The sequence below is a fragment of the Tachysurus vachellii genome, chromosome 20, assembly GCF_030014155.1.
Source record: "Tachysurus vachellii isolate PV-2020 chromosome 20, HZAU_Pvac_v1, whole genome shotgun sequence".
In the NCBI taxonomy this organism is placed as follows: Eukaryota; Metazoa; Chordata; class Actinopteri; order Siluriformes; family Bagridae; genus Tachysurus; species Tachysurus vachellii.
In genome coordinates this window covers 14398591-14416803 of record NC_083479.1, presented here as the reverse complement: position 1 = coordinate 14416803, position 18213 = coordinate 14398591, and the positions used below count along the sequence as shown (strand labels likewise).

Here is an 18213-nt window from a genome sequence, read left to right as displayed (position 1 = left end):
GACCGGGGGAGGAAACCGGAGTACCCGGAGGAAACCCCCGAGGCAAATAATAATAATAATAATAATAATAATAATAATAATAATAATGCTATGTTACCTGTTTTTATCAGGTCTTACCACCAGATGGAAACACTGGTGGTGGTGGATACCAAAAGCCACAAATGAAAATGACCGTGAATTATTTTGTTTGTTTGTTTGATTGTTTGTTTGTTTTAAATAGACTTAAATAGATATATTTGTCTTTGTTTGGCTGTGAGAATGTGCATCTATGAAACTTTATATATTTTTCCAAAAAAGGAAAGGGCCACGGTACATCAATAATAATAATAATAATAATAATAATAATAATAATAATAATAATAATAATAATAATAATAAGGGCTTCATGTTATGTGTTAAAATGAGAAAACACAAATCTCTGCAGGGCAGAAATCCTTTGGGACCAAAGTTTTGTTACTGTTGAATTTAAGCAAATGAAGTGGTCATGCTCGAGTTCTTTACTCTACAGGAGACAAACCGCACTGGGGTGACGATACACACGTGTCCGGTTTATTGTTGTTTTTAAAAACTTTACTGTGTAAACTGATTTGTTTTTGTCATTTCCACCATAACGATTAACGCCTTGGCCCCGGCGCCCACAGCGTGGGGATGACGTCACTGCCCGGGGTTTCCATCGCCACTGGCTCCGGTTTGAGTGTAAGAGCTCGCGACGGCGTCATGGCGGAGGCCGGCTGTTGTAGCACTCACGGCTGAAATGCCTTCTAGCTTCTCTGGGTCTTCACTCTTACGGAATACAAAGAAATTTCAAACGCAGACGTTATTTCGGAAGTCGGGAAACTGGGACTTAAAAAAAAAAACAACAACATTTCCTCCGTAAGAAAAAAGTTGGACTGTTTTGGACCTGCACTCTATCACACTCACACAGGGAGCTAGTTAGCTTAGCCGCGGTTAGCCGCTAATGCTAACTGGGTGAGGGGAAAACAAGAAAAGGACACAGCGAGAGTTTCGGCTACGGAGCCGACTGGCGCCTGCTGGAGCCAGGTAACAACACGACTCTACGTTATTTTAACTTTAACCCTATTAGGCTTTCTTTCCTAAGCGTTAAACCGGTGGTTTAGACACGTATAATGATGCAGTGATGGAAAAAAAGAGGAGTCGGGGCTCGTATTTTGGGAAGTTGCTTTCTTTACCGTCGCTACTGGTAGCGGTTAAGACACAGAGCAAAGCCTGGTGATGCAGTGCGGGAATTAGCGTTAGCTTCACGTACACGAACGGTCACCAAACTCTATCAGTGTTTTTTATTAAAACACCGGGGAAACGTCAAGCCTTTCATCGGATTGTTCTTTCTATAGGTTTCTGCCTGTGATCTATAATACGAGGTGGAGTCAAAAGTCAGCTAAGTTACTTCTCAGAACCGAACTCTAGGTTTAATTAGCCGTTTGCTTAGCAGGCTAGTTTTGTTAGCTAGTTCATTCGAGATGTAATATATTAAGCGTGTGTTTCGAGCGGCGTGTAAATAAACAGGAACTTAAAGACGCGTGTGTGTCGAGGTTTTCTCTGTAGTTTACTATTTATTTTACACTTTTGATATCGTAGACGTTCCGCGCGACGTTTGTTAGCATAATAGCTAACACGCCGTACGCACAGGCAGAGCTGCGCTAGCTCGCTGTGCTTAGCTAACGTGCTAATGTAACTTTTCGTCAAGAAAACACGATTTTAAGCGTTAGCTTATTAGCTCAGTCGGCTAGGCAGCTGTGATAGGCTGAATTTAAAATGGACCGCGAATTGTAAAAGCTAGCTTTGGTGAAAGTGAATTAACTTTACTTGTGAGACAGAAAACTACAGCGGTTTGATTCATTTTGTTTGTTTTAGAGTTTAAAGCGCTGTGTTAGAGCTTGTATAGTCTCTTGTCGGCATTACTCGACACGTACATCCCCAGGATAGGTGTTGTTACTTTGTCCGCCGGATACATCGCTCCGCTGGGCTTCATTGTCCAGGACAGTCCCCTGCTTAGGCCTAACAACAGGCCTGAGCGCTTTCACACAGGATAGTTTTCTCTAATGTTCAGACATGTTCAAATCTTTTTTTATAATAGTATACAATGGAAAGTGAATAGTTATCGTTGTCTTTTCATTCGTAGACGTTTTATTTTGACTTCTGTCATCGTTCATTAATTTTGAAAAGCTTTTTATTTATTTTTTTCAAAAATAAATTTTGTTTACTGTGTGATCTGGAAATGTGACCACTATTCTTTTGCTTCTTACACTGTTTTAATTAACCTTAGTGGGAAACTTTTTAACAATATACTCTGGTTACAACGAGCAGGAACACATAAAGGCAATGTGAGTGTCATTTTATTAAAAAAAAAAAAATGATGCACAGTAAATACAAATCTCACTAGTGATGCACTGACATTTGCCTTTTCCTCAATTAAATATAGCACCCGTTCTGTTTTATTTCTACAGGTGAGCACCACTGTACAAAGCTGGAGCTTTGGGATATTTGAGGACCTGGGCAGGCCAACTAGCAAACATAGGTAGTTTTGGAGACCTGTATATTTAAACCACAGCCATGGATGGCCGCAGTGAAGATGAAAGTGTGAGCAACAGCAGTGGCGATTCCAGGTAAAGAAAACGGAGAGTATTAGTGAAGTTGGAAGTGTATTGCTGTTACTTTGTGTGTAGTGAGACTTTATTCAGTGTATTTAGCAAATGTCACATTTGGTTGAGTCAGTTTCTTGAGAGCAGCTCCCACTCATCTCCTCTCCTAATAAAAACAGTTGAAGTATGACAATAATGACAACTGCAAAGGTGTTTTAAACTCTCCAACATTAACAGGCACCCCACTGAGGCCCCCTTATGATTTCACTGTTAAACATTGTTTCCTTAAAGCCCTATATTAAATATATATTCCTCTAGGAATTTGGTAGATCTGCATGCGTTTTTGTTCTTTTGTTTTTCCCTTTTTCTTTATTTTTTTCCCCTTAAGCTCGTAATGTGGTTTTATTAAATTAACATGTTTTGTTAATCTGGTTAGAAGTACGGTAAAGGTTTTCATGACATCGTCTTTGCAGATCTTGGATTGACCGTACAGATGTCAGAAAAACTGATGAGAATCACTGTCTTTTTTTGTGTTGAAATTAAAGTGGAATTTAGGTTGATGTTTCTGTTGCTTCTTAACATAAAAATTGTGTGTGTTTCAGTAACTCGGACGATGAGTCTGGGTCTGGGTCTGGTTCAGGCTCTGGTTCCAGCTCTAGCAGCAGCAGCTCCAGTAGCAGTCAGTCAGGGAGCAGTGGCTCAGGAAGTGGCTCAGACTCAGGCAGCCAATCCGATTCTGACTCTGAAAAGTCAAAGGGGAAAAATGGTCAAAATAACTCTGGCAAGATTGATTCAGCAGAAGTAAGGTTTTATGTTTTATTTTGGCAGTTTTAAGCAGTTTCTTATTTTGTGGTTAAAGATTAGTGCTAAAGTAGTGAGTTCACAGTGCATGTGAAGATGAACACCATTATTAATTGTTAGTGAAAACGCACAACCTACCAGATTATCCTTACAAAGCTTTTGGGAAATTGGACTAGTCAAGGTGATTACAATGCAACCTTTTAGCATAATGTAAATTACAAAATGCTTTCATTTATTATTAGCAATGCTTGCTATTTTTCAGACTATTCCTTTAAACCTGGTGCTATACTAAAGCCAGCTTTAAGACATAATCCGCAATAAACCAGTCTTTATTAATGTACAGTAACATAAAGTAAAATATTTCTACTTTTTATTTCCCTTGTTGCAGTTTTGGAAGTCTAATCCCAGTATTCTAGCAGTGCAGAGGTCAGCTATGCTCAGGAAACAGCAGCAGCAACAGCAACAGAGCTCCTCAAACAGTGACTCAGATGAGGTAGGACCTCGCAAGACTTGTTTCTTGCTGGGCTGATGCCATCTTCGTTGTGTTAACATCTGCATGATTACATATTATAGACTTCAAAATATGTCCAATAGGATTGGTATAATAACGAAACTACAAAAGCCTGAACGTAGGTAACTTGCGTGTGTTTATTGTTAAGGAATCCTCCAGTAGTGATGACTCAGATGACGATTCTTCAAGGAAGCGAAAGAGTAAAGGGTGAGTCTAGTCATTAAGCATCAAATCACACGTTCTTGCTAACAGGACATTTCTCAGTCATTGACAAACTTTTTAAATGATTTTCTGGGTGGCAGGACTGATTCGGACTCCGATTCTGGGTCTGGCTCAGGATCTGGTTCAGGGAGTGACTCGTCCAATTCTTCAGCTGAGGAAGAAGCAGAGAACAGTGAAGAGTCTGTTTCAGACTATGAGCCTAGCCACAAAGTTAAAAGCAGAAAGCCACCTAACAAGTATGACAATATGTAATTTCAAGTCAGCATACTTTGAGACTTCCAGTTGCTTTTTTTTTTTTGTTGAAACAAAGAATAGCTTTTGTTAATTCTGAATACCCTACAAGTTTTATGCCATTAGCGCTTCATTCTCTGGAATGCACATTAACACACCTGTTATGAAATAATGACATAGGCATTCATAGAATGTCTAAAAAGCATTGGGCTGAAGTGCTTTCTCTTGTGTATAATCTTCAAAGCCAAGCCTCAACAGCAACCATTCCAAACAAGTTATTTTAATTGTACTTTGTTCATCTTTACACCCCGGACTGCTAAATAAAGTTGTGCCAAAGTGAGCTTTAATTTGATTCAGTGATTACAGTCTTTAGTTCAGCAATGTCTACATCACCACGAAGAGGATAGTTCGACAAATTGTTTCTCAGATGATCAGCTTCTGTAAATTAATTCAACAAATCATTAATTTAAAGAGCCACTAGCCAACTGAAACAACAGGCTGAAAAATAAAGAAGTTTACAGGTGCATTCAAAAGTCTAGGTGAATTGTTCCTGTTTAAACTGCTTGTTTATAGGTTGGATAGAATCTGTAAAATATGAAAAGGAAATATGAGCCCAGAAAGTTAATGCTTATTCGAGAGAATTTTTTTTTTACTTATCTGTTTATTTTCACTTTCTAATCACATATCTGATCCTTCAGGACAAATGCCAGAAATGGAAAAAAGAGCAAGGTTTTTAAAAAAAAGCCCTCTGCCTCTTCGTCAGACGACGATGACGACTATAAAAAAGCTCTGGCTGGTCCTCGGAGGCAGGCTACAGTGAATGTCAGCTATAAAGAGGATGAAGAACTGAAAACAGACTCTGATGACTTGGTGGAGGTGTGTGGTGAGGATGTCCCACCACCTGAGGAGGATGAGTTTGAGACCCTGGAAAGAGTGATGGGCATGAGAATAGGACGAAAAGGAGGTAAGTAGTTTGATGTTTACTTGTTTACAAATTGCTTGTAATTTAAAATTCAGTTAAATGCTATTATATGTGGTCAAGTTTGTTGTGTGTCATTACTTCATGTTTGTTGCTTACAGCCACTGGGGCCACCACCACAGTCTATGCGGTTGAGGCTGACGGAGACCCTAATGCCAACTTCAACCCGAACAAGCAGCCAGGAGACGTGCAGTACCTGATCAAATGGAAAGGCTGGTCACACATTCACAACACCTGGGAGACAGAGGACACTTTGAAGCAGCAGAATGTAAAGGGCATGAAGAAACTGGACAACTTTAAAAAGAAGGAGCAGGAAAGGAAGAAATGGTAAGGTTTTTGTATGTATTGTGGTAGCATGTGGAGCTCTCTGCTTGTAAAGGTGAAACCAGAGGTTTCAAAATGGTTACATTTTGTCAATGCAGGCTCAAAGCAGCATCACCTGAGGATATAGAATACTTAAACTGCCAGCAGGAACTTATGGATGACCTGCATTCACAGTATCAGCTTGTGGAGAGAATTATTGGTAAGTAGATGATTTTGTTTATTGAAGTATTTGCATAGTGTTGTTCTTATCTCAGCAATATATTAATACACATTTATTATTTCTGCAAGGCCATTCAAATCAGAAGTCAGCAGCAGGCTACCCAGACTACTTATGCAAATGGCAAGGGCTTCCATATTCAGAATGCAGCTGGGAAGATGGGGCACTTATTGCTAGAAAGTTCCAGAAGTGCATAGATGCCTACATGAGCCGGAACCAGTCCAAATCGATCCCATTCAGGGACTGCAAGGTAACAGATTAAAAGAATTAGATTACTTTATTTTAAAAAAAAACCCGAAAATGTATTAATCTGTGCACTGCAGTTTTATTTAATGGCTCAATGCAGTGAAGGAATGTGTACTCTTGTTCAGGTTTTAAAGCAGAGGCCGCGGTTTGTGCCTATGAAGAAACAGCCTCATTATATTGGCGGGGAAGGACTTGAGCTTCGAGACTACCAGCTCGACGGCTTGAACTGGATGGCGCATTCGTGGTGCAAGTACGTTCAGCTGTACCTAATTTGTTCTATTTTCTATAAAGGATGCTTAGTAAATAGCACTCTCACATGGTTAAATAGTAACCAATAGCAACACATAGCGAATGTAAATTATTATTAAAATTATATATAAGGCAAATATTATATGTAGCAATTTGTTTGCAGTGCTTCAGTCATGTTAATTATTTTGCTCTTCTGCCAGGAGTAACAGTTGTATCCTAGCAGATGAGATGGGACTTGGAAAGACTATTCAGACCATTTCCTTTCTGAACTATCTGTTCCATGAGCACCAGCTCTATGGACCGTTCCTACTGGTGGTACCATTGTCTACACTCACTTCCTGGCAGAGGGAAATCCATCTCTGGGCCCCACAGATGAATGTGGTTGTCTACCTGGGTGACATCAGCAGTAGGAACATGGTAAGATACAGCATACTACAAACTGTGATGACGATATTTATTATTTAGTAATTTTATAAGTGCCATAATTCTGTTTGCTGTGAAATCAACACCAGTAATTATTATTATTATTCAAAAATCACAACGCAGATCTAACATTTTTAGCAAACATGCATTCCATTCTCTCACGCTTTAATACGTTGTGCTTTCAGTTTTAAAATTTACTGTACATTTGTTTATTAGATCAGAACACATGAGTGGATGCATGTCCAGAACAAGCGGCTAAAGTTAAACATCCTTCTCACTACATATGAAATCCTCCTGAAAGATAAGGTATGACACAAAAATAAATGAAAAAATGTCTTAAAATTCTGGCTCATGTATTCATATTAGGTTTCTTTTGTTCGTCTACTTTCAATTATGAAATTTCAGTTTCATTTCCCCTGACTTCAGTACTCAACTGCAATGTAGTAGATATTGTTTTAAATGCTCTTATGCCTTTTTCTAGTCATTTCTGGGGAACGTGAATTGGGCATTCATTGGTGTGGACGAGGCCCACAGGTTAAAAAATGATGATTCCCTTTTGTATAAGACCATGATTGAGTTTAAGTCCAACCACCGGCTCCTTATCACAGGAACACCTCTGCAGAATTCCCTCAAAGAGCTATGGTCACTCCTTCACTTCATCATGCCTGAGAAGTATGAACTCACTATACAACACGGACATTTGCTTTTTAGTTATAAAGTATTTGTAGTTATTTTTTGACTTGTTGAGATTAACTTGGTTTTATAGTTGCAATAAGATGTAATTGGGGATTTGGTTTTCAGGTTTCACTCATGGGAGCGGTTTGAAGAAGAGCATGGTAAAGGCAGGGACTCGGGCTATACTAGCTTACATAAGGAGCTGGAGCCTTTCCTGCTCCGGAGGGTAAAAAAGGATGTGGAGAAGTCACTACCTGCCAAGGTGGAACAGATCCTCAGAGTGGAGATGAGTGCCATCCAGAAACAATACTACAAGTATGATAGAGCATCATATGCACTTTAGACATATGCCAACGGTTTTAAACAATTAAACATTCATTCATTACATGCACAATGGAACAGAATAGTCTCTGATTAGTAGGTGATGAAGTACATTTAATTTTTCATAGGTGGATCTTGACTAGAAACTACAAGGCACTCAGCAAAGGCACGAAAGGAAGCACGTCTGGTTTCCTCAACGTTATGATGGAGCTGAAGAAGTGCTGTAACCACTGCTACCTCATCAAACCGCCAGAGGACAATGATTTCCACAACAAAGCAGAGGCCTTGCAGGTAGGTTTAAGGAATGGAATGAAATTTAGATTAGCTCTTTCCATTTTATCCATCAGCTGACATTGGCAATTTTCTGATAATTATTCAGCTGATTTAAGAGCTATGGGCTTTTTTATTTTATGTGATTTTATTTATTTTTAATACTGTTGATTTAAAGATGTATCACTATAATACACAGCACTAAATAGAGTTTGTGTAGAGGGGCAGTAACAATGCATAAAACCCTGAATTCTATGTTTTCTGTAGCACCTAATCCGCAGTAGCGGGAAGCTGATACTTTTGGACAAGCTTCTTCTACGGCTGAAGGAGCGTGGCCACCGTGTGCTCATCTTCTCCCAGATGGTTCGGATGCTGGACATCCTTGCAGAATACCTGAAGAGCCGCCAGTTCTTATTCCAGGTGACCTAAATATTTGTCTGCTTGTCTGATTTTGTTGGAATTTACAGTCTCTGAAAATACTCTTTACAATTGGCTGATAATCGGGCTGTCTTGCAGAGGTTGGATGGCTCCATCAAAGGCGAGATGAGAAAGCAGGCATTGGATCATTTCAATGCAGAAGGATCTGAGGTAATATTTACTACGTAAATTCTATGTGTTTCTAACACTATTGTAAGTGTTGTGTTTTCAGACTGGAGCTGAACATATGTTATGTTTCCCCTCTCTCCAGGATTTCTGTTTCTTGTTGTCCACACGAGCAGGTGGCCTGGGCATTAACTTGGCTTCTGCAGATACTGTGGTCATTTTTGATTCAGACTGGAACCCCCAGAATGACCTGCAGGCTCAGGCTAGAGCTCACAGGATCGGGCAGAAGAGACAGGTAAACCACATACTGTTTCTTCAAAGACATACTTCCTTTCATTATTACTCCTCTCACTGCCAGTGATCTGTACATAAAGCTCTCTTTTTAATGATTTGCAGCTCTTTCATGCCATGTTTTTAAAACATAATCTAAATATGTATTTTAATGTATTCAGGTGAACATTTATCGTTTGGTGACTAAGGGGTCTGTGGAAGAAGACATCATTGAACGAGCCAAGAAGAAGATGGTGCTGGACCACCTCGTAATTCAGAGGATGGACACTACAGGGAAAACAGTCCTTCATACCGGTGCTGCTCCTTCCAGGTAACTTTTTTTCTGACTAGATGGAACCTCAAGGCCTAATATTCTGGGGATTAGTGTTAATTGCGTCAGACGAGACGAAATATGTTCGTCAACAACCTTTTTTTTCATGACTAAGACGAGACGATGACAAGACTGCACCACTGTCCAAAAACGCTGACTAAGACTAAATTAACATGCATTATTGTTGACGAAAAAAGACGAGGCGAAAATGTTTTGTATAAAATAAAATCTAAGATAAAATCTCTCTTCATTTACGTCTACAATTGTCTCTGCTTTTTCATCAGCTGTTACGCCTTTAAAATATTCAGAACGAGTTCGCGGCTTCGCGCTGTTTAGTGTGTGTGTAGAAAGAATTCGTCCACACGCCGCTCAAAAAAAAAATCCTGAGTGCAAGTCCACCGTCTAGGCAGGCTTTTTGTGTTAAATTATATTTCCTGTCGCTGCACAGGCCCTTTTATTGTACATGACAGCTTATGTCCCGATGACCGGTCTTTGCATTACGATTAAAAGCAGTATCAATAAAGTAAAAATGTGTTGTGCAGTCAAGTTTGAGTGAAACACTTTTTTTACTGAAATGTTTATCAGTAATAATCTCAGTAATAATGTGTTATTTTAAAAAAAGACAAATTTTTAGACTAAAACTAGACTAAAATTAAAAGACTTTTAGTCGACTAAAACTTGACTAACAAAAAGATATGTGAATGACTAAATGTGATTAAAACTAACAAGGACATTTGGCACAAGACTAAGACTAAATTAAAAATAGGTGACGAAATTAGCACTACTGAGGATTAAGGAATCATCACTGTAATGTCACAGAAAGAATGTTTACCACTGATTCTGTATATCCACAAACCCCACTTCGAGAACCACACACACTGGATTTATTGTTTCTCTTTTATCCTTTGTTTTTAAAAACAGTTCTACCCCTTTCAATAAAGAGGAGTTATCTGCTATTTTAAAGTTTGGTGCTGAAGAACTTTTTAAGGAGCCAGAAGGAGAAGAACAAGAGCCACAGGTATGTTGATTTACAGTAGAAAGTAAGCCATAAAATAGCATGTCTCTGTTTAGTCTGAACAGAAATGAGGCTGATGTATATTTAAACATTTGTCTGTAGGAGATGGATATTGATGAAATTCTGAAGAGAGCAGAGACCAGGGAAAATGATCCTGGGCCATCTACTGTAGGAGAAGAGCTGCTTTCACAGTTCAAGGTCTGTAAATTTAATTATCCTGATTTGGCAGTGCACAGCAAAATAGTCTGAATTTATCTTCTTTGAGTTAATTGATTCTTCTTCCATCCTCCAGGTGGCGAATTTTTCCATGATGGAGGAGGAAGATATGGATATGGATGGAGATGGCAAACAAAAGAATTGGGATTCAATCATTCCTGAAGAGCAGCGCAGGAGACTGGAGGAAGAGGAGAGGCAGAAGGAGCTAGCAGAGATCTACATGCTGCCTCGCATGAGAAACTGTGCCAAACAGGTTAGAGACCATTCATGGTACCTCTGCCTCAATAATTGTGGTTAAATCCTGATTATATTTTCTTTTCTTTTTTTGTCAGTATTATATAGATCATAGAAATATTGGACATTTATTAAGTATGAATCAGATTGAATCTTTTTTTAAAAGTCAAAATTTGTGCCGAAACGTCTCTAATTACTCTCTAAGAAAGTAAACATGTATTACACTCTCAAATTTAAAGGCCTGGCTTGGCCTAGTTTGGCCAAAGGCATAAAGAAAAGGGAACAATAAATAAAAGAAATGTAATTAGGGGAAATAATTTTCAAGGTCTTAAATTCCATGGCAAAGTTTCTTGCTCGTCTTTAGATATTTAGTATTTTACAAAAGGTCATTGTGTGTATGTAAAAATGATGATGACAATGATTCACTTGACTTTAGATAAGCTTTAACGGTAATGAGGGCAGGCGAAGTCGGAACCGAAGATATTCTGGCTCGGAAAGTGACTCCGCATCAGACCGAAAGAGGCCCAAGAAGCGAGGCAGGCCACGAACTATTCCTCGAGAGAATATCAAAGGCTTCACTGATGCTGAAATACGAAGGTAGAATTTAGTCCCTTGATGTTGCTGAGCCTCAAACCTCAATCACTTTAGGAATGTTAAACATGCTATTTGAAACTATGTTCTTGAATTTGGTATTTAAAATGTTTTCAAAAGTTTCAAGTCATTGTCTTGCTTTTTTCCTACATAGGTTTATCAAGAGTTACAAGAAATTTGGTGGTCCTTTAGAAAGGTATTTTTCATTTTAATATAAATCATTTCTAGTAAAGTTGCTACCACATCATTTCTCTTGTTTTCACTGACTGTCACTCTTTATGTAACAGACTGGACGCTATTGCCAGGGACGCTGAGCTGGTGGATAAATCAGAGCATGACCTGAGGCGGCTAGCAGAGACCGTACACAATGGCTGTATTAAAACCCTGAGGGAAAATCCATGTGGCCCAGAAAAAACCTCAGGTATAAATGGATTATTTGCACTTTAATGGCCATTTAAGCTCGTTATTAGCAGTGAATTTCTGAGAACGTAATCATTCTAACCTACGTCTGTGTTTTTAGGAGGCAGGCGAGGGAAGGTGAAGGGACCTACCTTTAGGATCTCAGGTGTTCAAGTCAATGCTAAGCTTGTAATCTCACATGAGGAGGAACTGGCCCCTTTGCACAAAGCCATTCCTGCTGACCCAGAGGAAAGAAAGAGGTATCTTACTATATTCTTTTTAAATATTATATAGAATGTCCTTCCTGTTAATAATTGTAGCTATTAAATCATTGTTGGTTTTGATATGCAGTGTGTGACTAATCTGCCGTCTATTTGCACAGGTATATGCTTCCATGCCATGCAAAGGCAGCTCATTTTGATGTTGACTGGGGAAAAGAAAATGACTCCAGCCTTCTTATTGGGATTTATGAGTATGGATATGGGAGCTGGGAAATGATTAAGATGGACCCAGACCTTAACCTCACTCACAAGGTACCAAAATTAATGATTAATTAACTTAATAACAGTATTAATTTAGGAGCTATGATTCCTTTTTTTTATTTTTTCTTTCTTTTTTCCCTTTCATTTTAATTGGTTAAATTGTCACTTGCCCTAACAGCTTTTACCAGACGACCCTGATAAGAAACCACAGGCCAAACAGCTCCAGACGCGAGCCGACTACCTCATCAAATTACTCAGCAAGGACCTGGCCAAAAAGGAGGCCCAGAGGCAAATGGGCATGGTGAGAACTCTTTTGTCCTGATTCAGTCACAACAGTATGTACTGTTAAGAGACTTTTGATGCGTTTGGCCATGCTTTTTTGTGTCTGTCGTTTCTCCCATTTATAAATAGTTTTAAAGCAACAAATGCATGTACTTGTACATACAAAAATCAGCTTTGAATATGCTCTTTTTAAAATACATACACATTATGCTATAGCATTGCAAACCGCCAGTCATGGGATCAAAGTGTTTTCTTGCATTCAAATAGCATCTGGAGATTTAATTATTGTCACAGGTGGCAGCAGTCCTTTAGTCTCTTTCAGCTTCAGTAACAAGAACAGACAAGCCTGGCTGAGATGTATCACAAATCCAGCCTGTGGGGAACTTTCTTCTTTAACCCTTGAATTTGCCACAGGGCTACTGGGTACACATTAGCTAAAATTAGGTGGAAACCTGTAGCGTTGCCCTTGTGAAGTAGCTTACATACTTGAATTAGAATATACGGTGCATTGTTTATTTTGGATTGTCAGAAAATTGTAGTGTAGTCCTTGTCATCTTAAGTTAGTTTATTAATATTACATTTAATATAATCTGTTTTCAAGCTACAGAGACTTAAAGAGCAAATTCATTTCTTAAAATAACATTAGGTTTAGGCTACAAGTCGTCAGAATTGCTGGCCAACAAGATCTAAAATTTAATTCCTAAACAAAACCAGCCACATAACCGTCGATTCAAATTCATATAATAGTTAGTGTTCAAATTGAAAACTCTACAATTTTAGTGATATAACAAAGAACATATCAAGTTGCACTGTTTTATGTTGTTTGAAAATCATTGGATGTTTGTAGAATTTTTACTTTCATTGTTCAACTAAAACACACTGCATGTTATACAATGTGTTGAATTGCATTCTTGCATCTTCATTTCCTGTCACATCAAGGCTATAACAGACAAGCACTGAAATGACTGAAAGATTTATTAATTCAGTATTAGAGTTTTATAAAATGACAGCTGCACTTTCTACAGTGCTGTTGTGTATTTCGAGGTACATGTATGTAGTGATGAGTAATTTAATCACTTTGGACATTTTAATGTGTGGGTTTATAATCATGGCATGTCGCATTGTGCAGCCAATATTTTGTCCTGTTCCCATCATACATCCTATTATCATTAGCACACAGTTTACACACACATTAAGGCTGGCTTGGTTGTGATTCTGTTGTATTGTAGGTGGCCCCAGTAGCTCTTTGCTTCAAGATTGAAGGAAGAATTAATGAAGAAAATGTTTTCAGCCAATTGAGATGAACTTCTGGTTCCTAACATTAATTGTAGAGCCTCTGTAAGGAGGCTATTAAACAATAGGAAGCTCTTTCACTTTGCCCTTTTGATTAACTGAGTATGATGCATCGTTGCACTTTCTATTCTGAGAAAAACTGCCATAAGTGGAATCGGCCACCACTTCCTTCCTCGGGTGCCTGTGATGTTTTCTCTTGCCTATCCTTCAGATATTCATGGTTGATTTACAAATATATATTTGCTGTTGGAACCATATTGTGCTATAGGCTAATTCCCGAAAGAGGAAGCCACGAGGAAAGAAGAACAAAACTGTGAAACCGAAGGTGGAAGAAGTTGTCAACAGTCTGTCCTCTGCTCCGCCCTCAGAGAAGAGTTCAGAAGATGATGATGACAAGGAAGATGAAAAGGTCTGTATTGTCCATGGGTACATTGGGGGCTGTTTTGCCTTTTTGTGTTTGATATTTTTCTTAGACTGTCTGTGCATGATTTTTTTTTTTTTTATTTGCTTCACTTGTGGAAGAGTTTAATTTTCAAATAAAAGAGTAAGAAATTGAAATTTCCAAAGATGACCAGCATGCATTGTTTACCTGGGAAGCTTAATGTCAATCATGCAAACATTTCTCCAGGGTAGAAGGTTAAAAGCATTGCTGCTATGTCATATTTTCTTTCTCCCCTGAAAGGAATCTCCACCCATCAAGCCACCACCAAACAGAAGGGGACGAGCTTCTGAACGTGTGGTAAAGGAAGAAGATGAGGAGGAGGAGGAGGATGACGATGAAGAAGATGAGGAGGAGGAAGAGGAGGAAGAAGAGGAGGAGGAGCCAGAGACAGAACCCCATGTCAAAGAGCCAGAGGAAAAGGAGATAAAAGAGAGAGAGATTAAAAAAGAGAAGAAGGAGGACAGTCGGGACAGCAAAGAGAAAAAGGAGCCCAAAGAGAAAAAGGAAAGCAAGCCTGTGGAACACAAAGTGGAGGAATCCTTTACAGAGAAGGTAATTAAAGAAAACTAAAACTTAAACATTAAACTCTATGAAATGGTTAAGCCTGAATAGCTTAATGTACCCTGGATAGTATTGATTGTCTTCTTCTTTTTTTTTTAATATAACCAGGCTCCAGAGATAAAAGCTGAAGTTCGGGAAAAGAACAAAAAGGCAGACACACCCATCCATATAACTGCTGGAGGGGAGACTGTTCCAATTACTGAGGAGTCTGAGGAGCTTGACCAGAAGACCTTCAGCGTGGTGAGTCACAGCTAACTGCAGCTTACTGTTGTGCTGCATCCTCTGGTTAATACACATTTAAAATCAGCATGTGATACTGATTTCTTTAATACGTTTCTCTGAATTGGAGGTTTATTACCCTCACTGTAGTATTGGCAATTTCTCATTTGCAAGATTTTTTCCAGTTTTTTACAATTTAATGTAGGCTGCTTTGAATGAGTAACGTGTACCTATGGTTTAGTAACTAGAAAGTCCTTTCTAAATTGTTTAACATGTTGTTTATCAGTGTAAGGAGCGAATGCGCCCAGTGAAGGCAGCTTTGAAGCAGTTAGATCGTCCTGAGAAAGGCCTTTCTGAACGCGAGCAGCTAGAGCATACTCGGCAGTGCCTGATAAAAATTGGAGACCACATCACAGACTGTCTAAAAGAGTATACCAACCTCGAACACATCAAGCAGTGGAGAAGGTGTGTATAGATTACTACGATTGTATTTTAGCTTTAATTCAACTTTTTAATTAGAACAAGTTTATAAATCTTTGTCTCCTCATTACAGAAATCTTTGGATATTTGTTTCCAAATTTACGGAGTTTGATGCTAGAAAACTGCATAAACTATATAAGCATGCGATCAAGAAAAGGCAAGAAAATGCCCAGGTATGTGTGTTTTTTTTTTCTTTTTTTTTTTTTCTTTTTTTTTTTAATTAATTAGGAGTAATTAACTAATAGCTTTAATTTTGTGTCTTTTAAATGACATTTTCTTGTTTAAAAGGGCAGTAAAATGTTATTTTTCCGCAGTGTATTTTTAAGTAACAGTATTATGCTCTTGTATTAATTTCAGATGGTGGACCAAAACACTAGCATTGTAAATACACAAGCCTTTAGACACACAGGTATGTCTCTTATTGTGTCAGCATAAGTATTTTTTCTCTTAAAAAATATTTAAGTATCCAAGCAGGTAAATCAGAATGATACCTTAACAGAATGGTAGGGTTGGGAGTTGTCACATTTTCTTTTCCCTTTCTGGTGTTCAGACATTGAGAGGTTAAAGGATTCTCAGCAGGACGAGAGCAGTAGAGACAGCTACAGTTCAGACAGGCACCACTCAAGCTCACGTAGCCATGACCAGAGTAAAGAGCGCCACTCCGGCGATTCGTACAGGAAAAGCTCAGACTCCAGGAAAAGACCATACTCCTCCTTCAGCAATGGCAAAGACCACAGAGAGCGAGACCACTACAGAGAGCGCCAGGACAACAGGTCAGTCACCTATACTTGTTCTCAGAGTCTTACCTTCTGTAGCATAAATGTACTTGTAGATTTGATGTATAAAATTAAAGCTTTCAAATTTCATGTTATTTTGAACAGTAAAATTATATCTGATGGCCCTTAGACACAATGCGTATCAATTATAGATCTATATCGATTTTTAATGCAAAGCTTGTCACATCTTTTAAATACATTTTCTTATACTTGCATCTTCCTGCAGATACTACAGCGACAGCAAGCATAGGAAGCTAGATGATCACCGTTCTAGTCGAGACAACTGGTCAGACAGCAACAATAAGGAGCGTGTACATTCTGAGCACCGATCCAGCTCTGAGCACCGATCCAGCTCTGAGCACCGATCCAGCGCTGAGCACCGATCCAGCGCTGAGCACCGATCCAGCGCTGAGCACCGATCCAGCGCTGAGCACCGATCCAGCGCTGACTACAGCCACCACAAGTCCTCTCGTGACTACCGATATCACTCAGAATGGCAAATGGAGCAGCGGCCATCGGGTAGTGGGCCACGTTCACCTAGAGACCAGAGGTCACCCTATGACTCCCGATCGCCCATGGGCCACCGGTCGCCTTTTGAGTACTCTTCTGAGCACAAGAGCACACCTGAGCAGGTCTGGAGCAGTCGTAGGACGTAGCGCTCAATCAGCCATAGATACACAAATGCAGGAAATGCCTTATGGTACTTTTGGCCGCTGTACTGCGCATCTGAGCTTCTCTCTGAGGTCTGGTGCACTCCTCTTCTCCAGGCTAAGTTTGAATAACTGGGGATTGAAAACAAATTACATATTTTTGTATTTAATTAGTACTGCTGCACCGTTTCTTAGGTGCAGTAGTGAGGTTTAATTTTTAATTATTTTTATAAAGTGACTACTTTTTTTTTTTTTTCCCTTTTTTTTCCGTGGGGGTAAAAGAATCCTAAACGCTTGTGTTCCACCACCATCCGCGACACTGGATCCTGGCATTGACTTACCACATTTTTAATGCAGCTCTTGACTTTAAACGGAAGTGTTTGAACAGAGGAAACTAGCATAATGTACTGTTTTGATGCTGGGCAAAAAGTTTAAGGGTTTCTCTTCTGAGCAGCCTGAAGGACTGGGGTTCACCTTTCAAAGTACCTCGTTTACATTTTTTTTTTTTCTTTTTCCATGTGACCACCATGCCGTCTTTTTGTTTATCTTTGCATCATGCTTGAATTATTTAATTCTCAGCTGTAACATAATCTGGATTCTGTTTGCAAGCATCTGAAAATGTCATTTTCGTAAAATTGTACTACTGTAAATTATTGTATAAAAGTAAATTGAACGGGCTTTTTCTTCTCAGGCTTTTTCTTTAAACTAGTCTGTTCCTTTCCCCACCAACTCAGGCTTTTTTGTCAGTTGTATTGATTTAATGTCCTTAGGACAAATTATGTAAATGTTATTTACAGTGTAATTTGGGGAAAGGAGTAACTAATCTATTTGTGTATTCCTGTGAACAGACTTCCTTCAATCCCAGTTTTTTTGTTTGTTTGTGTTTTCAAATTCACACACTTGTCCAAGTTGTTCAGCAAAAAAAAAAAAGCCTCACTGAAATGGCAACATCATGTCAGGAAAAACTGTGAGGGGGTGATTAAAGTTAGAGGCACTTATGTGAACTTGAAATAGTTTTCTTTTTCTATGAATTTTCATCTTTCTCATTTTTTTTTAACTTGCATTAAATGTAGGCAATAATGTAAAATCTTCTATGCAGCCCAAGTGTATTTCTGGTGAACGGCCCAATCGAGTCAAAATGCTGTTACAGTACACACTGTATATAGATCTGCTCTATATTTCAAATCAAATTTACACTGAAAATGCATGGATTTTTTTAAAAGAATAATTGTTTTATATAATTGTTTATAAAGTCATTAAACTCGAATCACTGTTTTCACCTGTACGATGGTTGTCGGCATCAGTTTTACAGTTTTTTTGGGTTTCCTCCCAGCCTTTTGCATTTCAGAAATCTTTTTGT

General features: G+C 38.8%; 1 protein-coding gene across 2 annotated transcripts; it reads left to right on the top strand.

Annotated features, from left to right (window-relative positions):
* The first annotated feature begins 649 nt into the window (after positions 1-649).
* On the top strand, positions 650-18138 carry chd1 (chromodomain helicase DNA binding protein 1). Of its 2 annotated transcripts, none has more exons than XM_060895380.1 (37): positions 650-1041; positions 2466-2624; positions 3203-3401; positions 3790-3894; positions 4061-4119; positions 4215-4370; positions 5064-5329; positions 5446-5671; positions 5767-5867; positions 5957-6135; positions 6257-6381; positions 6581-6797; positions 7020-7109; positions 7285-7475; positions 7605-7793; positions 7928-8090; positions 8337-8489; positions 8586-8657; positions 8758-8907; positions 9065-9213; positions 10132-10231; positions 10331-10426; positions 10521-10697; positions 11115-11275; positions 11424-11465; positions 11557-11690; positions 11790-11928; positions 12051-12201; positions 12329-12451; positions 13994-14134; positions 14408-14719; positions 14837-14968; positions 15234-15412; positions 15501-15600; positions 15785-15836; positions 15978-16200; positions 16430-18138. In XM_060895380.1, exons 2-37 carry the CDS (start codon positions 2572-2574, stop codon positions 16857-16859), a joined length of 5535 nt encoding a protein of 1844 aa, XP_060751363.1. In that variant the 5' UTR covers positions 650-1041; positions 2466-2571; the 3' UTR covers positions 16860-18138. The 2 variants fall into 2 exon arrangements, with proteins under 2 accessions (XP_060751363.1, XP_060751364.1); XM_060895381.1 differs by having other exon boundaries at positions 651-1041; positions 10135-10231.
* The last annotated feature ends 75 nt before the right edge of the window (positions 18139-18213 follow it).